The sequence below is a fragment of the Cricetulus griseus genome, chromosome 4 (genome assembly GCF_003668045.3).
Source record: "Cricetulus griseus strain 17A/GY chromosome 4, alternate assembly CriGri-PICRH-1.0, whole genome shotgun sequence".
Taxonomy (NCBI): domain Eukaryota; kingdom Metazoa; phylum Chordata; class Mammalia; order Rodentia; family Cricetidae; genus Cricetulus; species Cricetulus griseus.
Genome location: NC_048597.1, coordinates 104066728 through 104090772, shown reverse-complemented (window position 1 = coordinate 104090772; position 24045 = coordinate 104066728). Strand labels below are relative to the sequence as shown.

At 48.6% G+C, this 24045-nt stretch overlaps 1 protein-coding gene across 1 annotated transcript; it reads left to right on the top strand.

Moving 5' to 3' along the window:
• The first annotated feature begins 13779 nt into the window (after positions 1-13779).
• Cdk2ap1 (cyclin dependent kinase 2 associated protein 1) lies at positions 13780-22741 on the top strand. The gene is made up of 4 exons (XM_027413946.2): positions 13780-14150; positions 18080-18174; positions 19547-19673; positions 21994-22741. The coding sequence occupies exons 1-4, from the start codon at positions 13874-13876 to the stop codon at positions 22059-22061; spliced, it is 567 nt and encodes a 188-aa protein (XP_027269747.2). The 5' UTR covers positions 13780-13873; the 3' UTR covers positions 22062-22741.
• The last annotated feature ends 1304 nt before the right edge of the window (positions 22742-24045 follow it).

The following is a 24045-nucleotide window of genomic DNA, read 5'->3' as shown; positions in this document are numbered from 1 at the left end:
GAAAGTTCACCCTGTTAATAGTTTTTACTGAATTTGCAAACTATTACTGCTTTTCAATAACCACTTTATCATCAGCCATGAGAGGTGGGAGAGGTGTACTGTGTCTCTGCAATAAAACTTGTGCCAGGTTCTACCTCCTTGCGCAAAGGGTATTTTGTATGTAGGCACTGGTCTTCCTCATCTGACACGGTGCATCTGGGAACATCTGAAGGAGTCCAAAGACCTGAAACAGAGTCTCATGTGAACTCTCGGTGGCTTCTGGTTTCCTCAGTCCTGTTTGTATTGCTGCTCTGCACAGGAGTGTCCATCTGAAGGAATGCTACATGCTGTTCCCACGATGCCACATTGCTGCCTTCAGCCTCTCCTGGGAACCTGCTCCCAAGTGTCCAGACCCAGTGCTGCCGTCATTTTGATGTGTAACTTTCAAGTTCAGTCTCATGCAATACAAGTGTGTCGGCTTCACTGAGCAGGGTCCTTTCACCCTCAAGTAGAAACACTCAATCTTCACACTGAAAGTACTCTGTATCTAGGTTTTGGTTGTGGTTTTTTCGTTTTTTGTTTGGATTTTGTTTTCTGTTTTGTAAAATTCTTAAATAAAATGAAACAGTTAAATATCCTTTTCATTCTGGTGTTGTGATGTGGTTTTATGGCACCTGTCACCCTGTGTCATTAACCTCCCTCACCTCAAAGTCTTGTCCCTTGGCAAGGGTTGAAGATTTTATGTTGGTGGTTTGAAAGGGTTTCTGGAGGTCTGGCTAGGCATAGACCGGTGTGTGATAGAATACTTATTTTGTGTGTGCAAGGAAGGTTTTTGGCCCCATTACCATAGAGGCTAAATCATGGAAGACACTATAAGGTAGGCATGGGGTTCTCAAGGTTGTCTTCTGACCTCTGCACATGTGGCATTGGACACAAAGATGCACCAAAATAGCAAAATAGACATAAAGATAGCTGACTTGCCTGTGTGACCATATTGGTTGACTCTGTAGGCCTGGGCTGTGGCTTGACATTGGCTGCAAAGGCAAGTGTGGTGTTTAGGGAAATCTAATCTGTCACATACATGTCACAGCGTTAATTGAACACTATAAAAGGAATATTAATTTTTTTACTCAAAACTTGACTAAATAATACTGTTTGAAGACAGGAAAGAAATTCTAGTGTAAAATTGTTTATTATGTTTTGTGTGTAGTTCAGAAAATACCATGTAGGAGTTGGGGTTCTGGGTGGCTCAACAGGCTGGGCATATTTGCCCACATCTTTAATTCTACCCAAGTAGGTAGATTTTGGTGAGGTTTAGACCAGCCTAGTCTACATAGCTAGTTCAAGCCACCGAGGGCTGCTAATGAGACTGTTCTTAGTAAAGCCAAGGATGGCTCATCAGGTAAAGGTGCATGCTACCGAATCTCCAGAGACTCATCCTCTGTCCATGTATACATCAGTGCACATGGTCAAACGATAATATAATTCTTAAACAGTTTAAAATGTGATGCTGGAGAGATTGATCAAGGCCAAGAATGCTAATTGCTCTTGTAGAGGACCTGGGTTTGGTTCCCAGCACCCACATGGTAGCTCACAACCACCTGTAACTTCTGTGCCAGGGAACCCAATTCCCTCTTCTGACCTGAGGCTACCAGATGTGTACTGGTGCACTTACACACATGCAAGCAAAACACTCATACATGTAAAAACAAAAACAAACAAAAAAAAAAAGTTTTTTTTTTTGAGACAGGGTTTTGCTGTCTAGTCCCATCTGTCCTGGAACTTATTCTGTAACCAGACTTGCCTCAAACTCAAAGAGATCCACCTTCCTCTGCCTCCTGAGTGCTGGTATTAAAATCATGTGCCACCACTGCCCATAATAAAATAAACCTTTGAAAAATTTTTTAAAAGTTAAATTTTGTGGGCCTGGTGAAATGGTCCCACAGATAAGTCACTGCCAACAACCTTGACAACCTGAGTTCAGTTCCTGAACCTATCTATGTAAAGGTGGAGAGAGAGCCTACTGCATTCACATGTATGGACATGGTATGCATGGGACCACATAGAGACTTTGTTTTTTGAGATAGGTTTTCTCTGTATTGCTTTGGAGGCTGTCCTGGAACTGGATCTGTAGACCAGGCTGGCCTCAAACTCAAAGAGATCCACCTGCCTCTGCCTCCCAAGTGCTGGAATTAAAGGCGGTCACCACGAACGCCAGGCAGAAAGACATTTTTTAAGGTAGCTAATAGATTTGATGCCTTAATTCATGCCAAAAAGGTAGGAGGAATAATTGTACAAAGGTTTTCACCTCCCAGCCTAGCTGCTTGTTGAGCTGCTCACTCTGCTCTACTTAGGAAAGCAAACTGTTCCCCCTTCTCTCTTTTATAAGCATGTTTCCCGGGTACTTGGAGCTCCACTGTTTTGTGAAAGCTCCCCTTCACCATTTGGCTAAACAGCATGACTTTCTTTCCTGTTTCCCCATTGAGGCGCACTTCCAAGCAGCTGCAGAGTTTGACAGCTTGATTACTTGGGGTGTTTCTTTGAAATACTAATAAAAAAGTAACAATTGCACATGGAGTTTGGGAGGTCAAAGCAGGAGGATCTCCAGTTGGAATTTAGTCTGGGCTACATATAATGAAATCAAAGGTAGCCTAGGCTACATAAAAAGCCCTGCGTAAAAAATAATAAAAATAAAAATTTGAGTATCTTGCCGGGCGTTAGTGGCAAATGCCTTTAATCCCAGCACTCGGGAGGCAGAGGCAGGTGGATCTCTGTGAGTTCCAGGCCAGCCTGGTCTCCAGAGCGAGTGCCAGGATAGGCTCCAAAGCTACACAGAGAAACCCTGTCTCGAAAAAACAAACAAAAAAATTTGAGTATCTCAGTGTTTGAGTGCTTGTTTAGCATATTTGAAGTCCTGGTTTCAACCCCAAATACCACCAAAAAGATACATAATGGTAATTAGTTGAACTTTTTTTTTTTAAATAACTAGCCCAGTCTTCATAAAGAACCTCCTCCATCTTTGTGTTTTCTCCTGCTTGTTCACTTTGACTTCATTCTTTGTAGCATTTTTTGTGTCCCACATCTACTTTTAACCTCACTCTAGTTGCCCTGGCCTGGGTACCATTACTGACTATGATCATTCTTGGTGATGGTGGCCAACCTGGGGATTGTGGGATGTTCAGCAGCTTGCCTGGCCTGCACTGGTCCTGTAGCAGGAGCGACACACTTCTTCAGCCCCAGCTGTAAAAGCCCAGAATATCCATAGACATCGCCAGATGTCCTCTAAGGGACAAGATCACCCTTGCTTGTGAAATTTCCTTGCCCTGGAAAATTAGCCATGAAGAAGCAAGAGTGTGTGTGTGTGTCAGTGCGCGTTCGCGCGCGTGCAAGCACTTATGGGTGTGCATTCACAGAGAGCAAGCCTTCTGAACAAAGGGCACCACCCTGAGAGACAAAATAAAACAAATGGTAACTCTGCCAAGGGTTGGAATATGTACAATACGATTTCCATAAGTATGAATATTTATCAGCTAGTCATTTGAGAGCATGATGTAAAGAAGCCATCTGTGGAGGCCTTTATGGAGAGAAAAGAAGCTAAAAGAAATGTGCAAAATACTTATTTTTAGAGTCCAGTTCTCTGAAAGCTGCCCACTCTGGGTGGTGCGTGCTCTCTGGGTTAGATGTGAGCCCACCATTGGCCCCAGAGAGGCCACTGAGTTAGAGAATGGTGTTAAATATCACCAAGAATCAAGATAAGATGGCTAGGCAAGTCTTCAGTTAGTCTTGACTATTGGATTTTTTTTTTTTTTTTGATTGGTTGGATATGTGTGTACAGGTTCACCTGTGTGGGCATGTGGTGAGGGGGTTTATGGAAGTCAGATGTTGGCAATGGGTGTCTTTCCATTGCTCTCCACCTATGGAGGGAGAGTCCCTAACTGAACCCAGCTGGCCCTGAGATCCCCTCTCTACTTACCATGTGCTAGAATTACAGGTGAGTTGTCACACCCACACAGCATTTTTTTTTTTCATGGATCCTGGGAATTCAAATACTGGCCCACAACCTTGCAAACAAGTGTTTTTTATATGGATTCATCCTCCAATCCTTATTCATGATAGATGACAAGCAGATGAGAACACACAGGGAAGTGGCTTCTCTTTAGGCTCCTGCCGCCAAACCCTTGTTCCCCTGACCATGCTGACATTCCGCTTTCTGCAGTAGCTTCTGGGGGTGGGGGTATAGGTGTTACAAACACTCATTCCTGACAGCCTGGTCCCACAAACACGTCAACCCCAAATGAACACTCGGAGACTTGTGAATCTGTCATCTGATGACAAGGGCTTCTTATGGCTAGCTCTGTCTTAATTGCTAACCCATTTCTATTAATCTAAGTATTTCCACATGGTCTTGTCTTACTGGAGAAAGGTTCAGGGACCTGTTACTCCTCTGGGGTCCTACATGGCGAATGCCCTCTGCCTACCTCTCTCAGAATCCTCCACATCTAGACCTGCCTATCTTGCTGCCCTATAGGCCACAGTGCTTTATTCATCAATAAGAGAAACATAATTACAGAAGACATCCCCATCAGGTAGGTTTTGATATGACACAGAAATGCTCTATCTGATCCCTGGTCACCTTTGGTTCCAGATAAGATTGGATTTCACAAAAATTGACATGTGAGCCATAAGTCACCAGATAAACCCACAATAGGATAATTAGTTGTAGGAAGTCAGGAAATGCCAGTGTGAACCTGGAGTCGGGTGAGAGAGACACCAGCTAGGAGTACTGGCTGCTCTTCCAGAGGACCTGAGTTGGGTTCACAGCACCTACATCTGGAGGCTTACAGCTGCCTGTAACTCCAGCTTGAAGACATCCAATGCCTCTGGCCACCCAGACACAAGACCATACACTTAATAGAAAACAAGTCTTAAAAAAGAGAGAGAGAGAGAGATGGAGGAGCTGGAGAGATGGCTTAGAGGTTAAGAGCACTGGCTGTTCTTCCAGAGGTCCTGAGTTCAATTCCCAGTAACCACATGGTGGCTCACAACCATCTTTAGTGAGATATGGTGCCCTATTCTGGTGTGCAGGCATAAATGGAGGCATAATGCTGAATATGTAATAAATCTTTTTAAAAAAGAGAGAGATGGAGAGGTCAGTATGCAGTCCTACCTTTGGTGCTGTGCCCTGCCCTGTGATCTAGAGACCTGGAAGTAGGCCTTGGTTCTCACAGCTACCACCTTTGGTTATTCCTTTCTCCCTCAAGTCCTCTTTGCTATTCCCTGTGCTAGGCTGGCACCATCAACTGTTCTTGAAGGTTGCTTCATACTAAGAATGGTTCCAAATGATAGGAAGGCCTTTCTGGGCTGTTTGCTTTATTCCAAAGATACTTAAAATTTTTTAGGGGGGGGCATTGGATTTTGAGACAGGGTTTCCCTGTGGCTTTGGAGGCCGTCCTGGAACTATCTCTTGTAGACCAGGCTGGCCTCGAACTCACAGATCCGCCTGCCTCTGCCTCCCAAGTGCTGGGATTAAAGGCATTTGCCACCAATGCCCGGAAGATACTTAATTTTTATCTTTCATTATGTATATATGTGGGTGTCTATGTTCATGCAAATGCAGTGCCCACTGAGGTCCGCTCCAGTCGCCTGGAGCTGAAACTACAGATTGCAAGCTTTGTGAGCTGGGTGCTGGGAAGTAAACCCAGGTCCTCTGGAAGAGCAGGAGGTACAGAGTCACCAAGCCATCTCTCCAGCTTCAAGGCTCAAGTTTTCACTGAGGAAAAAAAGAGGCAAATATGTCTGATTTGGTGCAGTGAGTCCAGAGAATCCTTAGAAATCTGTCTTGTAGAGGGGAAGATCAAAGCCGGGCGTTGGTGGCGCACACCTTTAATCCCAACACTCGGGAGGCAGAGGCAGGCAGATCTCTGTGAGTTCGAGACCAGGCTGGTCTACAAGAGCTAGTTCCAGGATAGCCTCCAAAGCCACAGAGAAACCCTGTCTCGAAAAACAAAAAAAAAAAAAAAAAGAAAAAGAAAAGATTCTACAAGAGGGGAAACTCATGATGTCTCAACCCTATAGGAAGAACTCCAGGGGTGTTCCAGGACATGGAGTGGGGAATGGTTCTCAGGTTCCCCAGGGAAGAGCATACCAATTGGATATGGATTGGTAAGAGGTAAGATGTGGGGCTGGAGAGCGGTTAAGAGCACTGACTGTTCTTCCAGAGGTCCTGAGTTCAATTCCCAGCAACCACATGGTAACTCAAAACCACCTTGAATCATATCTGGTGCCCTCTGCTGGCCTACAGGCAGAAGACTGTATACATAATAAATAAAATCTTTAAGGGAAAAAAAAAAAAAAAGGTAAGATGTGCCCCAGAGTCAAAGCAGCAGCGTGAGCTCTTAAGAGCTATTTTGAGGCGGGCGATGGTGGGGCACGCCTTTAACCCCAGCACTCAGGAGGCAGAGGCAGGTAGATCTCTTGTCAGTTCGAGGTCAGCCTGGTCCACAAAGCTACACAGAGAAACCCTGTCTCTCGAAAAACAAAACCAACCAAAAGGCTGAAGTTGAGATCAGAGTAGCATGTTCACAAACCAAGAACATCTGGAGCAACCAGAAGTTGAAGGAGGCAGAGCTGCTTCCCAGAAGCCTCATAAAAGGCCTGGTCTGCCAACCCCGAGAACAGAGTGCTGGCTTCTAAAGCTGTGAGGAAATACTACTTACCAAGGCTGTAGTGATGTTAGGACAGCCCTAATGATGCAGAACCAGTGTGTGATGTGGAAAGCCCTTGTAACAAGGAAAAGGGAGAAAAAGGGCTGGAGAGACTGCTTGGTCGTCCTGCATCCACAGCAGGTCACACACAACCACCTGTGACTCCAGTGCCAGAGGTTCTGGTCTCTGACCAGCTGCATTCACTCCATGCACAGACCCACATGCAGGTAGACAGGCGCAAATCATTTTTAAGAAAATGGAGGGAACTAGTGTCCCCCAAAGAGGTATTCTCAACCATACTCGGAGGCTGTTTCTGGAATATTATGTGTCTGATGAGCCCCGCATGTATGAATATCCACAGAGAAGCCTACTTTAAGAGCTAATGATAATAATATTTCCCCAAAGAACTAAGAGTCAATAAAACGGCTTCACTGGTAAAGGCATTTGCCATGCAGGCTGACAATTTGAGTCTTGTAGGCAGAACCTAGATAAAAATCTGTGGTGGCTCTGTTTTGTAGTCCTAGTCCTCCTGGGAGGACTGGGAGGCACAGATGGGAGAATTGACCTGAAGCTCATGTACCAGGTAGCCTTAAGTATGCAACACCACAGAGGCAACAGGAGACACCATTACCAGGTAGAAGGCCGAACAGTAAGATGAGGTGGCACAGCAGTGTGAGGGCATTTGGAGCCAAGTTTAGGACCTGAGTTTAATGCCTGGGATCTACATAGAAGAAGAGAACCAACTCCTACAAGTTTTCCTTCATTACAGAGTATTTGTGCACTGTATAAGATGCATTACTGTGATTGACATAATAAAAAGCTGAACACCAATGGGTAAGCAGGAGTGGAAAGGTGGGATTTCTGGAAAGAGAAAGGAAGAGAGGGAATCTAGGCATAGGCGACTCCAGAGAGATACTGAAGAGGTCAGACATACAGTGCAGAGAAGTAACTGAGCCATTCGGCAGAACATAGATTACTAAAACAGGTTAATTTAAGTTATAAGAGTTTGTGGGGCAAGCCCAAGCTGATGACCAAGTTTTCATAAGTCTCCATGAAATGTTTGGGTGCTGGCAGTCCCACAAAGTAAAGTCCAACTACATTTGAGAAAGCTTGTAACAGTCCTCTGACCTCCAACATGAGTACTGTGGTACCCATCCACACACTCCCCTCAATAAATAAAAACAAAAAACATGGAGGGGCTGTGAAAATAGCTTGTGGTTAAGATCACCTGCAGCTCTTCAAGAGGAGGTGAGTTTTGTTTCTAGCACCTAAGGGGCTCACAGGTGATCTGATGCCTCTTCTGGCCTCTAGGGGTAACTGCATCTGTGTGTACATACTCTCCCTACCCCCAAAGAAATACACACTCATAATTAAAAATAGTTTTTTGAAATAGATGGAAGGTAAGAATCCACACATACACTGTGGCACACAGATGGACATTCTCAAAGAAAAAGAAGTGAGCAGGTAGTGGCTCACACCTTAATAGTACTCAGGAGGCAGAGGCAGGCGGATGGCTGAGTTCAAGGTCAGCCTGGTCTACAGAGCAAGTTCTAGGACAGGCTCCAAAGCTACAGAGAAACCCTGTCTTGAAAAACTCCCCTCCCCCAAAAGTAAAAACTATTCTCACAGCACATGTTCTTTTTTTTTTTTTTCCCAAACAGGGTTTCTCTGTGTAGCTTTGGAGCCTATCCTGGCACTCGCTCTGGAGACCAGGCTGGCCTCGAACTTACAGAAATCTGCCTGCCTCTGCCTCCCGAGTGCTGGGTTTAAAGGCGTGCGCCACCAACGCCTGGCTCCCTAAACCTTTTTTTTTTTTCTTTTTTTATTAAATTATTAATATTTTCACATATACTTTCCCTCTCCCTCTCCCTCCCCACCCCCATTCCTTCTCCCCCACCTCCAACCTACCCCCCACCCCATCCACCCGCCACTCCCCAGGCAGGGTAGGGCCCCCAACCAGGGTTCCACCAAGTCCACCAAATCTTCCTGTGCTGGGCCTAGGCCCCTCCCCATGTGTTCAGAGACAGAGCGAATCCCTTCAAGTGGGATGGGCTCTCGAAGTCCCTCCCACCCACCAGGGCAAAACGCCAGTCCACCCCCTAAACCTTTTTTTAAAATTAGTTTTACTTTGGTTTATATGTGCAGGCGTTTGTCTGCATGTATATAAAGTTGCCACCTATGTGCAGCACCAATGGAGACCAGAAGAGGGCATTAGATTTCCAGGAACTGGATTTAAAGATGGTTGTGAGCCACCATGTGGGTGCTGGGAATCACATCTTGTTTTTTTACAAGAGCAGCCAGTGCTCTTAACCACTAAGCTATCTCCAGTGCAAAAATAACTCTTATAAAGAAAAGATGATTCCACTTATAATATCAGAAGGGAAATACTAAGTGGGTGTGGTTCTGTGGTGTCCAGCCCACTGCTCAGAAGAGGCTTGAGGTCAGGAATTTGAGGCCGCCCTGGGAAACACAATGAGACGTTGTCTCAACAACAACAATTAACAACAAAACAAAACAGAACAATAGTGGCTGGGGAGCTGACTCAGTGGTTAAAAGCACCTTCTGCTCTTGCGGAGGACTGGAGTTTGGTTCCCAGCACCCATGTCAGACAGCTCACAACTGCCTGTCACTCCAGCTTCAAGGGTATCCAACCCTCCTGGCTTGCATGATATCTGCTCCTATGTACACACATTCATATACATATACAACACACAAACATACACAAAGATAAATAGTTAAAAATACTTAAACCTTTAGATGTAAAGACAAAACTCTTTAAGATGAAAGGAATTCAGTTGGAGATAAATGAAAAGGCATCTTTGCCAGATGTGGCTCATATCTATAATCCAGCACTCAGGAGGCTGAGGCAGGAGGGTTGTGAGTTTGAAACCATCCGGGGCTATATATATAATTCCAAGCCAACTTGTGCTAAAATGAAAATCATGCCTCAAAATAAACTGAAATAGCTGAGCTGAGTGCTGTAATCTCAACATTTAGGAAGGAGAAGCAGGAGGAGTGATATAAATTCAAGGAGAGCTTGGGAGATCTCATATATATATATATATATATATATATATATATATATATATATATACACCACACACACACACACACACACACATATGTATGAGTGAGAGAGAAACCCTTCCTCAAAAAGGAAAAGAAGCCGGACAGTAGTGGCACACACCTTTAATCCCAGCCTTCTGGAGTTCAGGAGGCAGAGGCAGGCAGATCTCTGTGAGTTTGAGGCCAGCCAGGGCTACATAGTGAGACCCCCGTCTCACAACAACTAATAAATGGGGCTGGAGAGATGGTTCAGTGTTTGGGAGCACTGGCTGTTTTTCCAGAAGATCTGGGTTCAATTCTCAGCATCTGCATGACAGCTCACAACTGTCTGTGACTCCAGTTACAGGGCATCTGACACTCTCACACTGACATACTTGCAGGCAAACCACCAATGCACATAAAATTAAAAATAAAACCCTAAAATGTTTATTTCTGTGATGTGTATGTGCCTGAGTATCTGTGTGTGCACTATGAGCATACAAGTGCCTTTGGAGGCTAGAAGAGGGAGTTAGAACTCCTGGATCTTACACGAGAGCTGTCAGCTAGGTGATGTAGATGCTGGGAACTAAACTCAGATCCTCTCCTATAAATCATCTCTCCAGGCCCAGACTCAACACTTGTATTACCATATAGTTACAGAACCTGGAAGAGTGTGATGCTAGCAGAGGAATAAACACATAGAACAATGAACCAGATAGAATTTAGAGTCCAGGAACAAAACCTCATGTGGGGAAAAGAATATTCTTTTTTTTACAAATGCTACTGGGGCCAGTAACTGGAGTACATAAATTCAAAATTGCCTTATACCATACATCAAAAATAGTTAAACTTGCCGGGTGGTGGTGGCACACACCTTTAATCTCAACACTCAGGAGGCAGAGGCAGGTGGATCTCTGTGAGTCAGAGACCAGCCTGGTCTACAGAGTTAGTTTCAGGACATCTAAGTCTGTTTACACAGAGAAACCCTGTGTTGAAAAAAACAAACAAACAAACAAACAAGTTAAATTTAGATACATAGATGAATGAAATAGATGTAAGATAACAGTCTTTTAGGACTTTAAAAAAAAACACAGGGTGGAGCTCCTTGAGATCTTGGCTAGATATTCCAGAAGTACAAGTTATTAAAGGAAAAATAATTGAACTTCATAAAAACTGAAAACTTGGTACAGGGCTGGGCGTTGGTGGTGCCAGTTCCAGGATATTCAGAGGTACACAAAAATCCTGTCTCAAAACAAACAAACAAAACAACAACAAAAACCAGCCCTAAGCAATTTAAGGAGAGGGCTCTGTGGGTAAGAGTTCACCATGCAATTTAAAGGCCTGAGTTGGATTTCACCGCCAGGTAAAAGCTTCATGTTCTTGGATCTCTAGCTCTGGGGAACAGAAACAAGTGGATCCTAGAGGCTAGATGACTAGCCAGCCTATTGCAAAGTCTAGCTCAATGAGGGACTCAGTTAAAGGAATCAGGTGTACAGGGATAAAGCAACACTCCCACTGTCCTCTGTGGGTCTCTGTAGGCACAGGCACAGGCACAGGCACAGGAATGCATGTTCTTGCATACATATACATTACACATACACTCAAGAAAATCTTGGGGTCTAAGGATGTGACTCAGGGGAGTGCTTGTCTATGCCGTGGGTCCCATTTCCAGGACCATGTCGTTATAATCTTAACATTTCAGAGATGAATACAGGAGAATCCCAAGGTTCAAGGTCATTTTCAGTTATACAACTGAGCTTGAGAACATCCTGGGATACTGTGTCTCAAAATTAAAAATAAAGAAACAGGGACCGAAGAGATGGCTCAGCAGTTAAGAGCACTGGCTACTCTTTCAGAGGACCTGGGTTCAATTCCAGCACCTACATGACAGCTCACAACTAACTGTCTGTAACTCCAGTTTCATGGAATCCAACACCCTCACACAGACATACACGTAGACAAGACACCAATGTACATAAAATAAATAACATTTAAAAATAAACAGCAAAGTCAGGATGGTGTAGTTTAGTGTTCCTCCTACATGTGTGAAGCTCTGGGTTCAATCCCAACACTACCAAAGAAAAAATATTTTAAAAACTTCTTTTTGGCTGGGCGGTAGTGGCACATGCCTTTAATCCCAGCACTCTTGAGGCAGAGGCAGGCAGATTTCTGTGAGTTTGAGACCAGCCTGGTCTCTAGAGCGAGTGCCAGGACAGCCTCCAAAGGCACAGAGAAACCCTGTCTCAAAAAACAAAACAAAACAAAACAAAAAGCAAAATAAAACAAACAAAAACCCCCTTTTTGTGTATTTGAATTAAAGAACATGAGACTATGAATCTGAGCAGAATGACTGAGGCAGGGGGATTGCTCCAAGTTCCAGGCAAACATAAGGAAAAAAAAAGCCAGGCAAATGATATTTGGTATTTTGGTACATGCTTGCTGTTTCTACTACTTGGGAGTTTGAAATAGGAGGACGACCAGAGCCCAGAAATTTAAGGCTAGCCAGGGAAACATAACAACAACAAACCAGGCCAGGCATTGTGGCTCAAGCCTTTAATCCCTGCCCCCCTGGAAGGTAGAAGCAGGTGGATCTTTGTGAGTTCCAGGCCAGCATAGTTTACATATTAAGCTAGCTAGGGATACATTGTGAGATCCTGTTTAAAAAAAAAAAAAAAAAGTCAAGAATCTTACTGATGAATTTCTGTGTATTCATTCATTATGAATTGAAATTGTCCTGTTGTGGATCCGGTCGTTTAAATACATTATTGGAATTAATTTTATGCCATGTTCTGCTTTCAAAAATTGACTACTAAAACGTTTAAAATATATATATTTTATATATATTATTTTATAATATATATATATATATCGTCTTATATCAGCCATTGTAGAATGGGTTGCATTCATTTCTTTATAAGATAAAATGTCACCAAGAAGCCTTTGACAGAGCAATTCTAAGGATGCTAGCAGGGGTGTTGGTGGAGCGGGGGTGGGAGGGGAAGAGGCGGTCCCCTCCCCTGCACCTTTAGTCCCAAAGGGAAAGGGAGAGTAAGACCCCGGTGGTGGTGCCTTTTTTTTGTCTAGCAGAGAAGCTGACGCCGTTGTCAACAGATTCACAGATCATGTCTAAATATGACTAATTAAAAACAAACAAACAAACATCAAAAAAGCCCAACCAACCTGCAAACCATGGCGATTAAAAACAACAGAAAAGGGTGGGCGTTTTATGTAATTTGATGAGCATTACTATTCAGGCAGAACTCCAAAATATAGTACCTTCGGAAGGTTATTCATCAAATCCCAAATACGTTTGGTGATGACGTTTCAGTCAGTTCCTAGGATGGGTGGGAGTGTGTATGGGGTGGGGTGGGGAAGGGGGGGTGTCTAAAACATGGAGTGTAAACTCCGGGGAGTCGAAACTTTGCCAAGTTCATTCTTGAATCCTTAGCGTCTAGAGCCGTGTCTGACACACAGTAGGTGCTCCCTTGAAAAATCCCAAAGAGTTCCTGTGCCAAATGCTGTGGATGCTGCGAGGGCGAATTTGCTGGAGGAGGAGGCGTCTCTTCATCCAGCTTTTGTCAGTCTCAAAGGAATCTTGGGTTCCCAAAGGGTTAAAAAAAAAAAAAAAAAGCCCACTTAATCCAGGCAGAGACATGACATTTTTTTTTTTTTCGAAATAAATGTCAAGAACGGGTTATTCTAATTCTGGGACAGAGCCAGACATGGACATCTGGAATGATCTACGTCCAAGTAAAAATAAATAAATAAAAAAAATAAGACAAACCACCAAAAAAAAAAAAAACCCGAAAACCCAATCGCCACCATTTTCTCCAGGTAATTTTCCATCCCTGCCCCCACAGTCAAGAGACACAGGAAAAAAAAGTACTTCTTCCATCCAGCCTGGCTGTTTAAGAAAGAGGAAGGAGCGGGCCAATGAGCGGCGCGCGGGAGGCTGGGGCGCCGCGGGGGCGCCGCGGGGACCGCAGCCCCCCAAACTTTGGCAAGTTGCGGGCGGCGCGCTGCGCGGGGCGCGGCCGCGGGGAGGCCGCCCCCTCGACGCCCGCCGCCCCCTCCCGGTTCGGGGCCGGGCCCAGCACCGGCTGGGCTCAAAGTTTGCGGCCGCCCCTGCGCCGCGCGCCCGATGTATGGGTGATATACTGCGGCGGCGGCAGGGTGAGGGACGGCCATATTTGCCGGCGCGGCCCGAGCCGGCGACAACAAAAAGTGCGCGGGCGCCCGGTGGGCGCTCGGACGGGCGCGGGGACGTGGGGCCGCCCGGCCCGGGCCTCGGCCTCGCCGTCGCCGCCGCCGCCGCGCTCGCGCCTGGCCCGGCTCTGCCCGGGCGCGCCCGGCCGCCCGCGGGGATGTCGTACAAGCCGAACTTGACCCGCGCACAATGCCCCGCCGCCGCCCTCAACGCCGGTGAGTGGGCGCGGCCGCGCGCGCGCGCAAAGTGCCGCCAAGTTGGGGGCTCGCGCTGCCGGCCTCGGCCCGGGGCTCCCCGAGTCGCGCGGCGCCTGAAGGCCGGCGAGCTGCCCGCGGGTGGCGGTGGTGGTTGGGGATGTCCGCGGGCCGGGGCAGCGCGGCGCGCCGCCTCAGCCGCCGCGCCGCCCATGATTCCCGCCGCCCGTGCCGCAAAGTTTCGCGGTGCGCCGGAGCTCGGCGGGGCTGCGCGCTCGGGCCCGGGTGCGAGCGGCCACGGATGGCGGGGGAAGCAAGGAACTCGGGCGGCCGGCCGGCGGGGCGAAGAAGGCTTTTTTCCTCAGCCCCCCCTTTTTTTTTCTTTCCTTAGGATTTTTGGGCGGCTCGGCGAGGGGCCCCTGCCGGCGGGAGGCGGGAGCGGCCGGCTGCGCGGGGAGCGAGGCGCGGGGCGCCGAGGGTCGGTGGAGCGGGACAGGCCAGGGCCGGGCCGCGTGGCCGCGGGCCCCAGGAGGGAGCCTGGCCCGGGTCGCGGGCGGCGGGTGGGCAGGGGACCGCAGCCTGGGGGTGGGAGCGGCTCCTGGCTCCCCATCCCCCACGCCCTCGGGAGGTCCCTGGAAAGAAGTTGGAGTGTCCGGGCCTCGTGGGCACTGCGGGCGGCGTGCTGGGTCCCGCGGGTCTCCATCTCGGAGTCCCCACGTGGGTACGCGCCCCAAGGGCCGCTCTGCAGAAGCCCGGGGGACCCGGTCTCCCTTCCCCGCTGGGGCTGGCGCCTCCGGGAAACTCCTGCAAAGTTCCTAGACAGCTTTCGGCTGTGCAGGGGCTAGTCCCGAACCCCGAGGGAACCGGGGCGAGGGGTGTGAAACCGTGGCGCTCATAGGTCACCGGTCTTGTGTCCCCTCTAGTAACCCCCTAGACATTTGGCTGTGAACAGACCACCCCCTGAAACAGACGCGAGATAACGGGGTGCCAGGAGAGCTAAGGCCTTCTGTGGGAGTTGGGGTCCGAGTTGGTTATGGTCGCTGTGTCAAACATACTACCCATGTCGGCACTTACAACTTGGGGGTGGTCTTGTGTTGAAATGTTGATTCTAGAACTCCAAAAATCCTCTAGAGGACCTCGAAAAGCCCTGGACATGTGTTTTTAAACTTCTTGGACACTGGCTGCTCTTTGGGATTTACGGTGCCAGCTTGGGAGAGTTGAAACACGTGGGCACAGAGCCCCCCAAAGCATGCAGCCACTGTATCACCCCAGATGGTGCCACCCCCTTTGGGTGACAGGCTTTGTTGGCAGGTAGGATTTTTGTCTCCCAGCCTTCTTGGTCAGTGCCTGGGATGGAAGGTTAGTGGGTTGCGTTGTCAGGCTGTGGGAAGCCAGAGACAGGCTTGATCTGGGGTAGTTGCCCCAGGGTCAAAAATTGGGACCTTTTGGGGTTGTGGGTCACAGTGGCAGGCAGCCCCTGGGACTCTGAAGCCCTGTTCTGGGCTTGCTAGCACCTGTATTCAGCTCAAGTTCTTTTTCTAATGACGAATGCCAGAGGCGGAGCGGGGTCTTAAGGTGTCCGGCATTTTGGTGGGGCCCGCCCGCCCGCTTGCCAGTATTACTTTGCAGAAAGCCCTGCTCTCCCCTGCCATCTGCATCCAAGATGGACTCTCACAGTGGCTCCTCCGCCTTCCCTGTCATCATCCCTCACGCCCTCCAGCCCTGCCTCCTGCTCACTGAGTTGCCAAGCTGCGGCCTGGCCGGCGGTGGCAGTGGCGGAGTTAGACAAAGCCCCCGCCTCCCCCGCCCGAGAGCCCCCCCCAGGCGCCCCAAGTGGCGGGAAGGCCGCCAGCTCCCCAGGCCCAGGCCGCTCTTTGTCTGGCGTGGGGGCGGGGAGCTGCGCCTGGCCCCAGGAGCTTCCTGGCCTCTGCCAAGCCCTCCCGGCTCTCTGCACACTGCGCTCATTGTCTGAGATGCTCCACACCGGCTGTGCTGACGTGGAGCTGCCTCCCTGGCCTCCCTCAGCCCAGGTGCCAATATCTTAGGGAAGGAGAGGGCTTGAGTGGTGCGGAAGACCCTTCCACCACGACTTCAGGGGTGCGGAGGGGGGGCGGGCTGATATCTTCCCCAACACTGAATATGGGCCTGGCTTTGACATAATCAGTCAGGCACATCTCCACTCCTCCAGGGTGGTGGGAAAGCAAGCTCTGAGATCCTCCACCCATGTTGTGGTGTTTCTCATTCCTCCTCTACACCCCCAGCCCCCTAATCCCATCCCCAAAGTCATTAAAATGTGGGATAACTCAACTATTGGGAAGTTTCTCAAAGATGGAGAAACAGAGGCCCACAAGGGCCTTGACAGAGCTCCCACAGCCAGGAGTGGAGTGGCACTGCTGGGACAGACCCCCAAGTCCAGGAGAGAAGATGTGTCAGGGAGGTGAGAAATAGCAAAAAGCGTGGGAAGCACACGAGGTGCCCCTGGTGCTTCAAGGATGACCTTGTATGTGGTGCTGGAATCCTCTAAAGGCCTCAAATGCTCTATCATCACACACACACACACACACACACACACACACACACACACACAGACACAGACACACTCACACTCGAGCGCTCGGGGTCTATCTGAGCCTAGAAAGGGCTCGACAACCTGTAGTGGGCAGGATTGGAACTCACCTCCACTCCTGTAAAGCAGCCATCTCTGAAGACTGGGGAAATAGAATTTGACCATGGTGGTGAAGAAGCTAGGGGTTGCTCAAGTCCCTAGTGTGCTTTGGTCAGGGACCACATACATACTTGGTGCCTGAAGGTGGGTATACACTCTATACCTAGGAAAACTCTTCCAGTGCTGTTCCTGCTTGTGGATGGAGATAGGTGTTGGCGTTGCCAGCTTGCTGCTTAGCTGCTTCCCATTCAGTGTGGCTCACCCTGCAGCCAGGCCCTGGGATTCACTGCTCCTCCCAGCTCCAGCAAACCCAGCTCCTGAACTTCCTCCTGCCCCTCCCCTCGCCCACACCAAGTGAGCAGCTGGTGACTTGGCCAGCCTGGCACCAGCTGTCCGTCCCTGGGGCCAAGTCTGCAAAGCCCGCTGTGTGCGTGAGCGACAATTTGGCTCTGGGGGCGGTGGTCAGGCAGCTGCTGAGGAGAACTAGGTAAATTCTCCATGGTTACTGTTGTTTGTAATTCGAAGGACATCCTTTACCCGCCTAATGGCCACTTGGTTGCCATTATGGGTCTGCATGCTCCAGCCAGGGGCCTCCTCATTCCACATCCAGGGGAGGACATTCTGTGCCGGGCTCTGGGCCCTGCTTTGTTCTGACTGCTGCACCTGGATAGTGTTCTCAAGTGCTAGATTCCATACGGGGGTCTTATGCCCCTCTTTTTGGAGTGTGGAGTGTGTGTGTGTGTTTTGCATCGACAGCCGGAAGATCTTTCTTTGGAGAGGGGATGAGAAGCCCAGAAGGGTTGAGGGGCTTGTCTGAGGCACAAAGGCCACTCTTCAGACCCTTCTGTGTGTGCTTGCACGGCACCTATCACTCTCTGGGGCTCTGTGCTTTGAGGCCTTTTCGGGTCTTCCTTGCTGTATTTGTCCAGCAGAGATGGGTGCATAGGAACACAGAGGTGGCCATGTTTAAGAAATTCTAGCTCAGGTTAGACCAACCTTGGTAGTTGGCAGCAAGGATTAGCCTGGACACAGCTGTTAGCTTCAATTTTGATAGTGGTCTCTCCTTTGGAGTCATGTGCATGGACTAGGGAAGGCTATGTCTTGTGAGGTACTAGGTCTGTGGGTCATGACCATTAGAGGTTGAGCTGAGGTCTCTGTCCTATAAATCAAAGTTCACAGGTGAGGGCCTGGGTGGGGGGGGGACTTAGTATTGCAGTACTCAGTGCCCTTTGGTACAGCTATCTGAGGCTGGGGTTCTCTAACTTCTCCCTCCTTTTTGTTGCAGGAAGTGTCCACTCGCCTTCTACTAGCATGGCGACATCCTCCCAATATCGCCAGCTGCTGAGTGACTATGGGCCACCGTCACTAGGCTACACCCAGGTATAGTAGTTTCAGTGATGGGAGGGCCCTGGGAGCAGCCGGAACACTGAAGGGGGTGAGGACAGCTTCTGGTAGGATGGATTGAGGGGACAAAGGTGGATCAGAGCAGTCCCCATGTTCTCCTGTGTTTCCTTAGCCCTGGCTGGGCTAAGGGATCAGAATGCAGGGCAGCTGGACTGTTTCAGGGGGACATGCAGGGTGGGGGACAAGGAAAGGGTCAGTGGTCACTGAGCTGCTCAAGCCACCAGATGCATGTCTCTGTGGGTTGCTTTATTTCCTAGGCAAGTAAGGTTCAACTGATATTGGACCTCTATGCTGTGACAGAGGAGTTGGGAACAGCATATTTGGAGCTGGTGGTGAATGTGGTCCCAAGTCATCTGCTTGGTTTATAACTGGTTCTATCCTTTGTGAGACCATGACCCTCTTGGAGGCCCAGATCTCTTATCAATCCATTGTGGTGACCCCAGGGTCATGCTCAGGAGTCAACTAGCTGCTACTCTTATCTTCAGATAGAATCTGAAAGGGACATGCTATGCATGAAAACATTTTTTTTTTTTTTTGCAACCGTGGTTGCCAACAGAAAAATTCTTTCTGTGGGCCACACTCCAGCCAGTGTTCCGGGGTTGCCATGGAGGTCTCTCCTTGGCTAAGGAGGCCGTGTACAACCTCCAGCCATGCCCCGACAGCCTATCCTATCCCAAGAGGAGAAGGAGGCACGGGCCCGGGAGCGGGACAGGCTGAAAAAGCGGAGGAGGAGGGAGGATGGGCTACGGCGAAGCTTGGAGCGGCAGCGCAATGCCCTGGCCATGCGGCGTCGACGCTGGGAGAAGCGGGAGGCCAGGAGGCGAATGTGCCAGGAGGCGGAGCTCCAAGGCCTGGCCTGCAGGCTGGGTGGCCAGGCTTGGGAGTGGAGGCAGCAGAGGCGAGAGGAGCAGGTCAAATCCCTGGACAGAGAGCTGGCCACCATGGTCCATCTGCGGCAGGAAGAGGAGAGGCCCGAGCCAGGACCCTCACTGATCTGGGTGCTTGCTTGGGCCATAGTCTGGAGACAAAAGCTGTCTGTGGGGAGGATGCCCCATTCTGGGTCCTTAGTGATTGTTGAGATCCTCCAGTGGTGATCTCGTCTCACTCAATGTGGATGCTTGATTCCGAGGAGGCACCCCTTTCTGCCTTATGGATTGAGGTGTTCCCTGTCACTTGTTACTTTGATAGCCAGATCTTTTTTCCTGTGTGCATGGTAAAATGGTTTTCTGGATGGGACATGCTCCAGCTGGGGCAGCCCTGGAAGCGCAAGGCTAGGTCACTTTCCCTTTACCCATGTATGGCTGCTGGGGTGGGTCAGTCCATCTAAGCCCTTGTTTTCTGGTTCTAGGGAACTGGAAATAGCCAGGTGCCTCAGAGTAAATACGCAGAACTGCTGGCCATCATTGAAGAGTTGGGGAAAGAGATCAGACCCACTTATGCAGGGAGCAAGAGCGCCATGGAAAGACTAAAACGAGGTAAGCTAGGGACATGGTTAGGGGTCTCAAGGTTGCCTATCACTGTTGAAGGACTTTGTGAAGTTGAGTATGCTGGTGGGGTACCTGTACTCCCAGCTGCTTGGGAGGCTGAGGCAAGAAGATGACTTGAGCCCAGGAAGTAGAGACTAAGAGGTTTTCCTAGAGGAAGCAGTAGAGGTGTCCAGGGAAGGTCCCTTGACCCATGGGTTAATGCTGCAGCTGTGTGTGCTGTTGTAGCTGCTGGGGCAACTATAGATGTGGCAGTTGGGTTTGGAGTGGGGGGCTTATGGGGTTTCTAAGAAGGGCAGCCTGGCAGTGGCCATTCCTCAATCCTGTACCTTACCAGAGAGGCTCCTGAAGCTGTCTCCCCATCTGTGCTCCTGTGGGGTCACACTGTAAGCCCCTTGGCAGTTGTGGCTACAGAGGCTATATCGTCTGATCTGGGTAGGAGCAGCTTGAGAGTTCCTTTTTTGTATTTGTTTTTGTTTCTTCAAGACAGGATTTCTCTGTGTAGTTGTGGCTGTCCTGAGTACTCACTCTGTAGACCAAGCTGGCCTCGTACTCACTGAGATCTACCTGCCTCTGCCTCCTGAGTGCTGGGATTAAAGGCATGTGCCACCACTGCCTGACTGGATTTTTTTTTTTTTCTTTTTAAAATTGTGGTAAAATATATGTAACATACAATTTAACATTTAAACAATTGAAGTTCGTTCATATTATTGTATAGCCATCACAGTTTGTATCCAGAATTTTTTCTTGTCTTAAAAATTTGAAACTGTGGTGGGCGTTGGTGGCGCATGCCTTTAATCCCGCACTCAGGAGGCAGAGGCAGGCAGATCTCTGGGAGTTCGAGGCCAGCCTGGTGTATAGAGCAAGTTCCAGGACAGCCTCCAAAGCCACAGAGAAACCTTGTCTTGGGGAAAAGAGAATTGAAACTGTGCTCATTACTCATTAAGTCATACTGCCCACATCACCCTTGAGATTCTTCAGTGATTAAAAAGAGAGGGTGATGTCACAGAAAGCAAGGGACTCAGGTGTGAGGTGTGAAGGATGCTGACCAGCGTGCTACCTCATGACAAAGCTGCTGAGGAGAGAGGAGTTCTATTTTAGAAGTTACCAGAGGAGCCAGGACTGCAGGTTCATTCATGACCAGGAGGGACTAGGCTGATAAAAGAAAACATTACAGATGAATGTGAGAGGGATGGAGCTGACCTGCACCTGAGACGGCCCCTGATCTGTGGCAGGAGGCCGCACTGAAATCACACTTCTCAGCCATAGCCAGGCCAGCTCTGGGACAGGCTGTAGCTGAAAGCCAGACTTGGCCTGAGTTCTGTAAGGAGGTGACTTGACTGAAGCTAGACTGGGCACAAATGGAGACAGGACTGGAGATGGCCACTGGCAGAAGGAAGTGAGGTAATTCTGGGAACTGGAGAGCTGGCTCCATGTAGAGATTCCTGGGGAGTTGTTAATTTACATTCACCCCCAAAGCCAGTGAACTGAATTATATATGGATGTACCTAAGTGGCCATTGCCACAGTACATCCTGAGGGAGCTACTGGCCCTACAAGAATAAGGAAGACTTCCTGTCACCCTAGCCAACTGCTGAACTCATTCAAGCATGTGTGAAAAGATTTGAAGCTGTCCTCAAACTCAACAGTCTTGATTCTTGAGAGTACTAGGATTGCAGTGTGAGCAACCATCCTGGGCATAGCATTGTGTTTATTTATTAAAGAGGGGGAAAACTGTATGTTGCTGACCTTTGAACTCCTAGGTTCAGATCTTCTCCCATCACAGCCTCCTGAGCAGCCTGTCCTGTCCAGGTGTTTGGATGTAGACCCTCTATTCCCCTCCAAAACGAGGACTGTGACTGGGTGTTTTTGTTTTTGTTTGTTTCTTTTTTTTTTTTTTTTTTTTTTTTTTTTTTTTGTTTTTGTTTTGTTTTTCGAGACGGGGTTTCTCTGTGTAGCTTTGGAGCCTATCCTGGCACTGGCTCTGGAGATCAGGCTGGCCTCAAACTCACAGAGATCTGCCTACCTCTGCCTCCTGAGTGCTGGGATTAAAGGTGTGCGCCACCAATGCCCGGTGTGTTTTTGTTTTTTTTGAGACAGGGTTTCTTTGTGGCTTAGGAGGATGTCCTGGAACTAACCCTTGTAGACCACCAGGCTGGTCTGGAACTCAAAGAGATCTGCCTGCCTCTGCCTCCCGAGTGCTGGGATTAAAGGCGTGTGCCACCAATGCCCAGCATGTGACTGGGGTTTAACCAGTGGGTTTTCTTCCTGCTCAGTGAATGGACTGATGTCCGTCTCTGTTTCTCTTGCAGGCATCATTCATGCCCGAAGCCTGGTTCGGGAGTGCTTGGCTGAAACGGAACGTAATGCCAGGTCCTAGCCCCTGGCCAGTCTGAAGGCCCATCTCGATACCCTGTGGAGATGAGAGGCTTTGTTCAAAATGGCAGTAGTTTTCCTGCCATGGTCATTAAGCTCTGAACCTACATTCAAAAGATTGGGAAGACATTTTGCAGTTATTGATGATGTGCATTTTAAGTAGTTAGGAACGATCCAGCTCTTTTTTTCTTTCCAAGCATTGATCTGAAAGATGTTTGTGAAGCCACTTCACAGCAAGCTATTGTTTGCCCCCAGATACCAGTGTCCCCTTTAATCTCCTTTTGGATATATTTGCTATTTGCATCACCCCAGTTGACTTCCTTTCCATGAGCTCACCTGCCTCTGAGGACTTGAGTGCAAACCACAGCACGTTTGCTTAGTAGCTGGCCCGCCTGTGTACAGTGTAGACCCTGCTTCACGGAGCTTCTCTGCTTAAGTGTTTGCATGATTGAGTGCTTTGAAGTCAATCTTAAAAATGCACAAGTTATAAATACAGAAGAAAGAACAATCTCCCCAACCTACCAAGCGCCCTGCAAATGTCCATCCTGAGACTGTAGATCTCAGTTCCGTGTTTACTGTGAGACGATCACAACATCTGGAAGAAAACAACTGAAACCGTTGCATCTTTGTATTTATTACTTGATGTAATAAAGCTTATTTTCATTAACAGTTTGTATTAAGATATAGGAGCCTTGAGGTCTTAAGTTTGTCTTTGAGGAGGACAGTCTTGTTAATTATAGTGACACTGGCTTCGAATTCACAATCTTTGCCTTGGTTTCCCCAGTGGTGTTAGGGTCACTGTTGAAGCTCATGAGGGAGGGCTTGGAGATATCTGCTAAGGGCATTTCCTATACCACTAGCATAGCTGGCTGTGAATTGTGTGCTTAAACCTCAAGGATAACAGAGACCCACATTGTGGAATTTGAAGTGTGTACCGCGATGACAGCAGGTAGGTAGGTGCTCCAAGGATCTCCTTTTGCAGGACACTGTGGCTCACTCCTTGTAGTCCTAGAACTTGGGAGACAGAGGCAGGAGGATCACATACTTTGTGCCAACCAGGGCTACATAGTGAGGCAGTGATTAAAAGAAGAGTATTTTTCACAATGTGACATACTCTGGTGCATGGAAAGCAAGTCGTGCTTGGATGTACTGAGATATTTACCAGGGCTTGGGAGTTTTTGCTGTGTGAAAACTGACCCTGTACCAGGCTTTGCTCTGAGCTGGATGAAGACAAGTATCAGATGTTCAGTCAGTGTTGCAGGTGAGCCCAGTCATAAGGAGTTCAAAGGCTGTCTGAGGGTGCCATGTGCTTCACTGCATCTCCATGACAGAGCACCAGTGTGTAAAAGGAGACAAATGGAAGCTGCTTTTCCTGCCTTCTGTTATAAATTTGCCTTCCTGTGAGTTTCTTTTGACCCTTTTCATAACTCCCTGTTGAAGGGAGCCTAGAGATTCCCGCTTGGAGTGTTCCACGCATCAGCTTCCAGATGTATGTAATACAGAGTATGTCCAGCCTTGAACAGCTTGATGAACTGTGCCCCCCCCCAGGCCCCTCCCCCCCACACAGGAGAAGCAGGTAACAGTGAGCCTCATCTCTCAGTATTTTTCCTATCTGGATAGAATTTTCCCTCCTTGAGATGGTCTCACTGTGTCTTGGAACTCACTATGTAGGCCAGGCTGGCCTCAAACTCACAGAGATGAGGCCTGCCTCTGCCTTCTAACAGCTGGGATTAAAGACGTGGACCACCTGTGGAATTCTAACAGGAAGAGCAAATGGAACAAATGAAAAACAACCTGTAGCCTTGTGTGGTGGTGCACCCCAGTAATCCTTGAAACTGGAGAGGCAGAGAGAGGAGGATGAGGAGTTTAAGACCACCCTTGGCTATGTGAGACTTTGACTTTGAAAAGACAGTCCACTGGGTGTTGATGAAAACATAAGTCAGGTTCTGGGACCTCATCTCTAAAACATCTATGTGGTCATGTTCAAG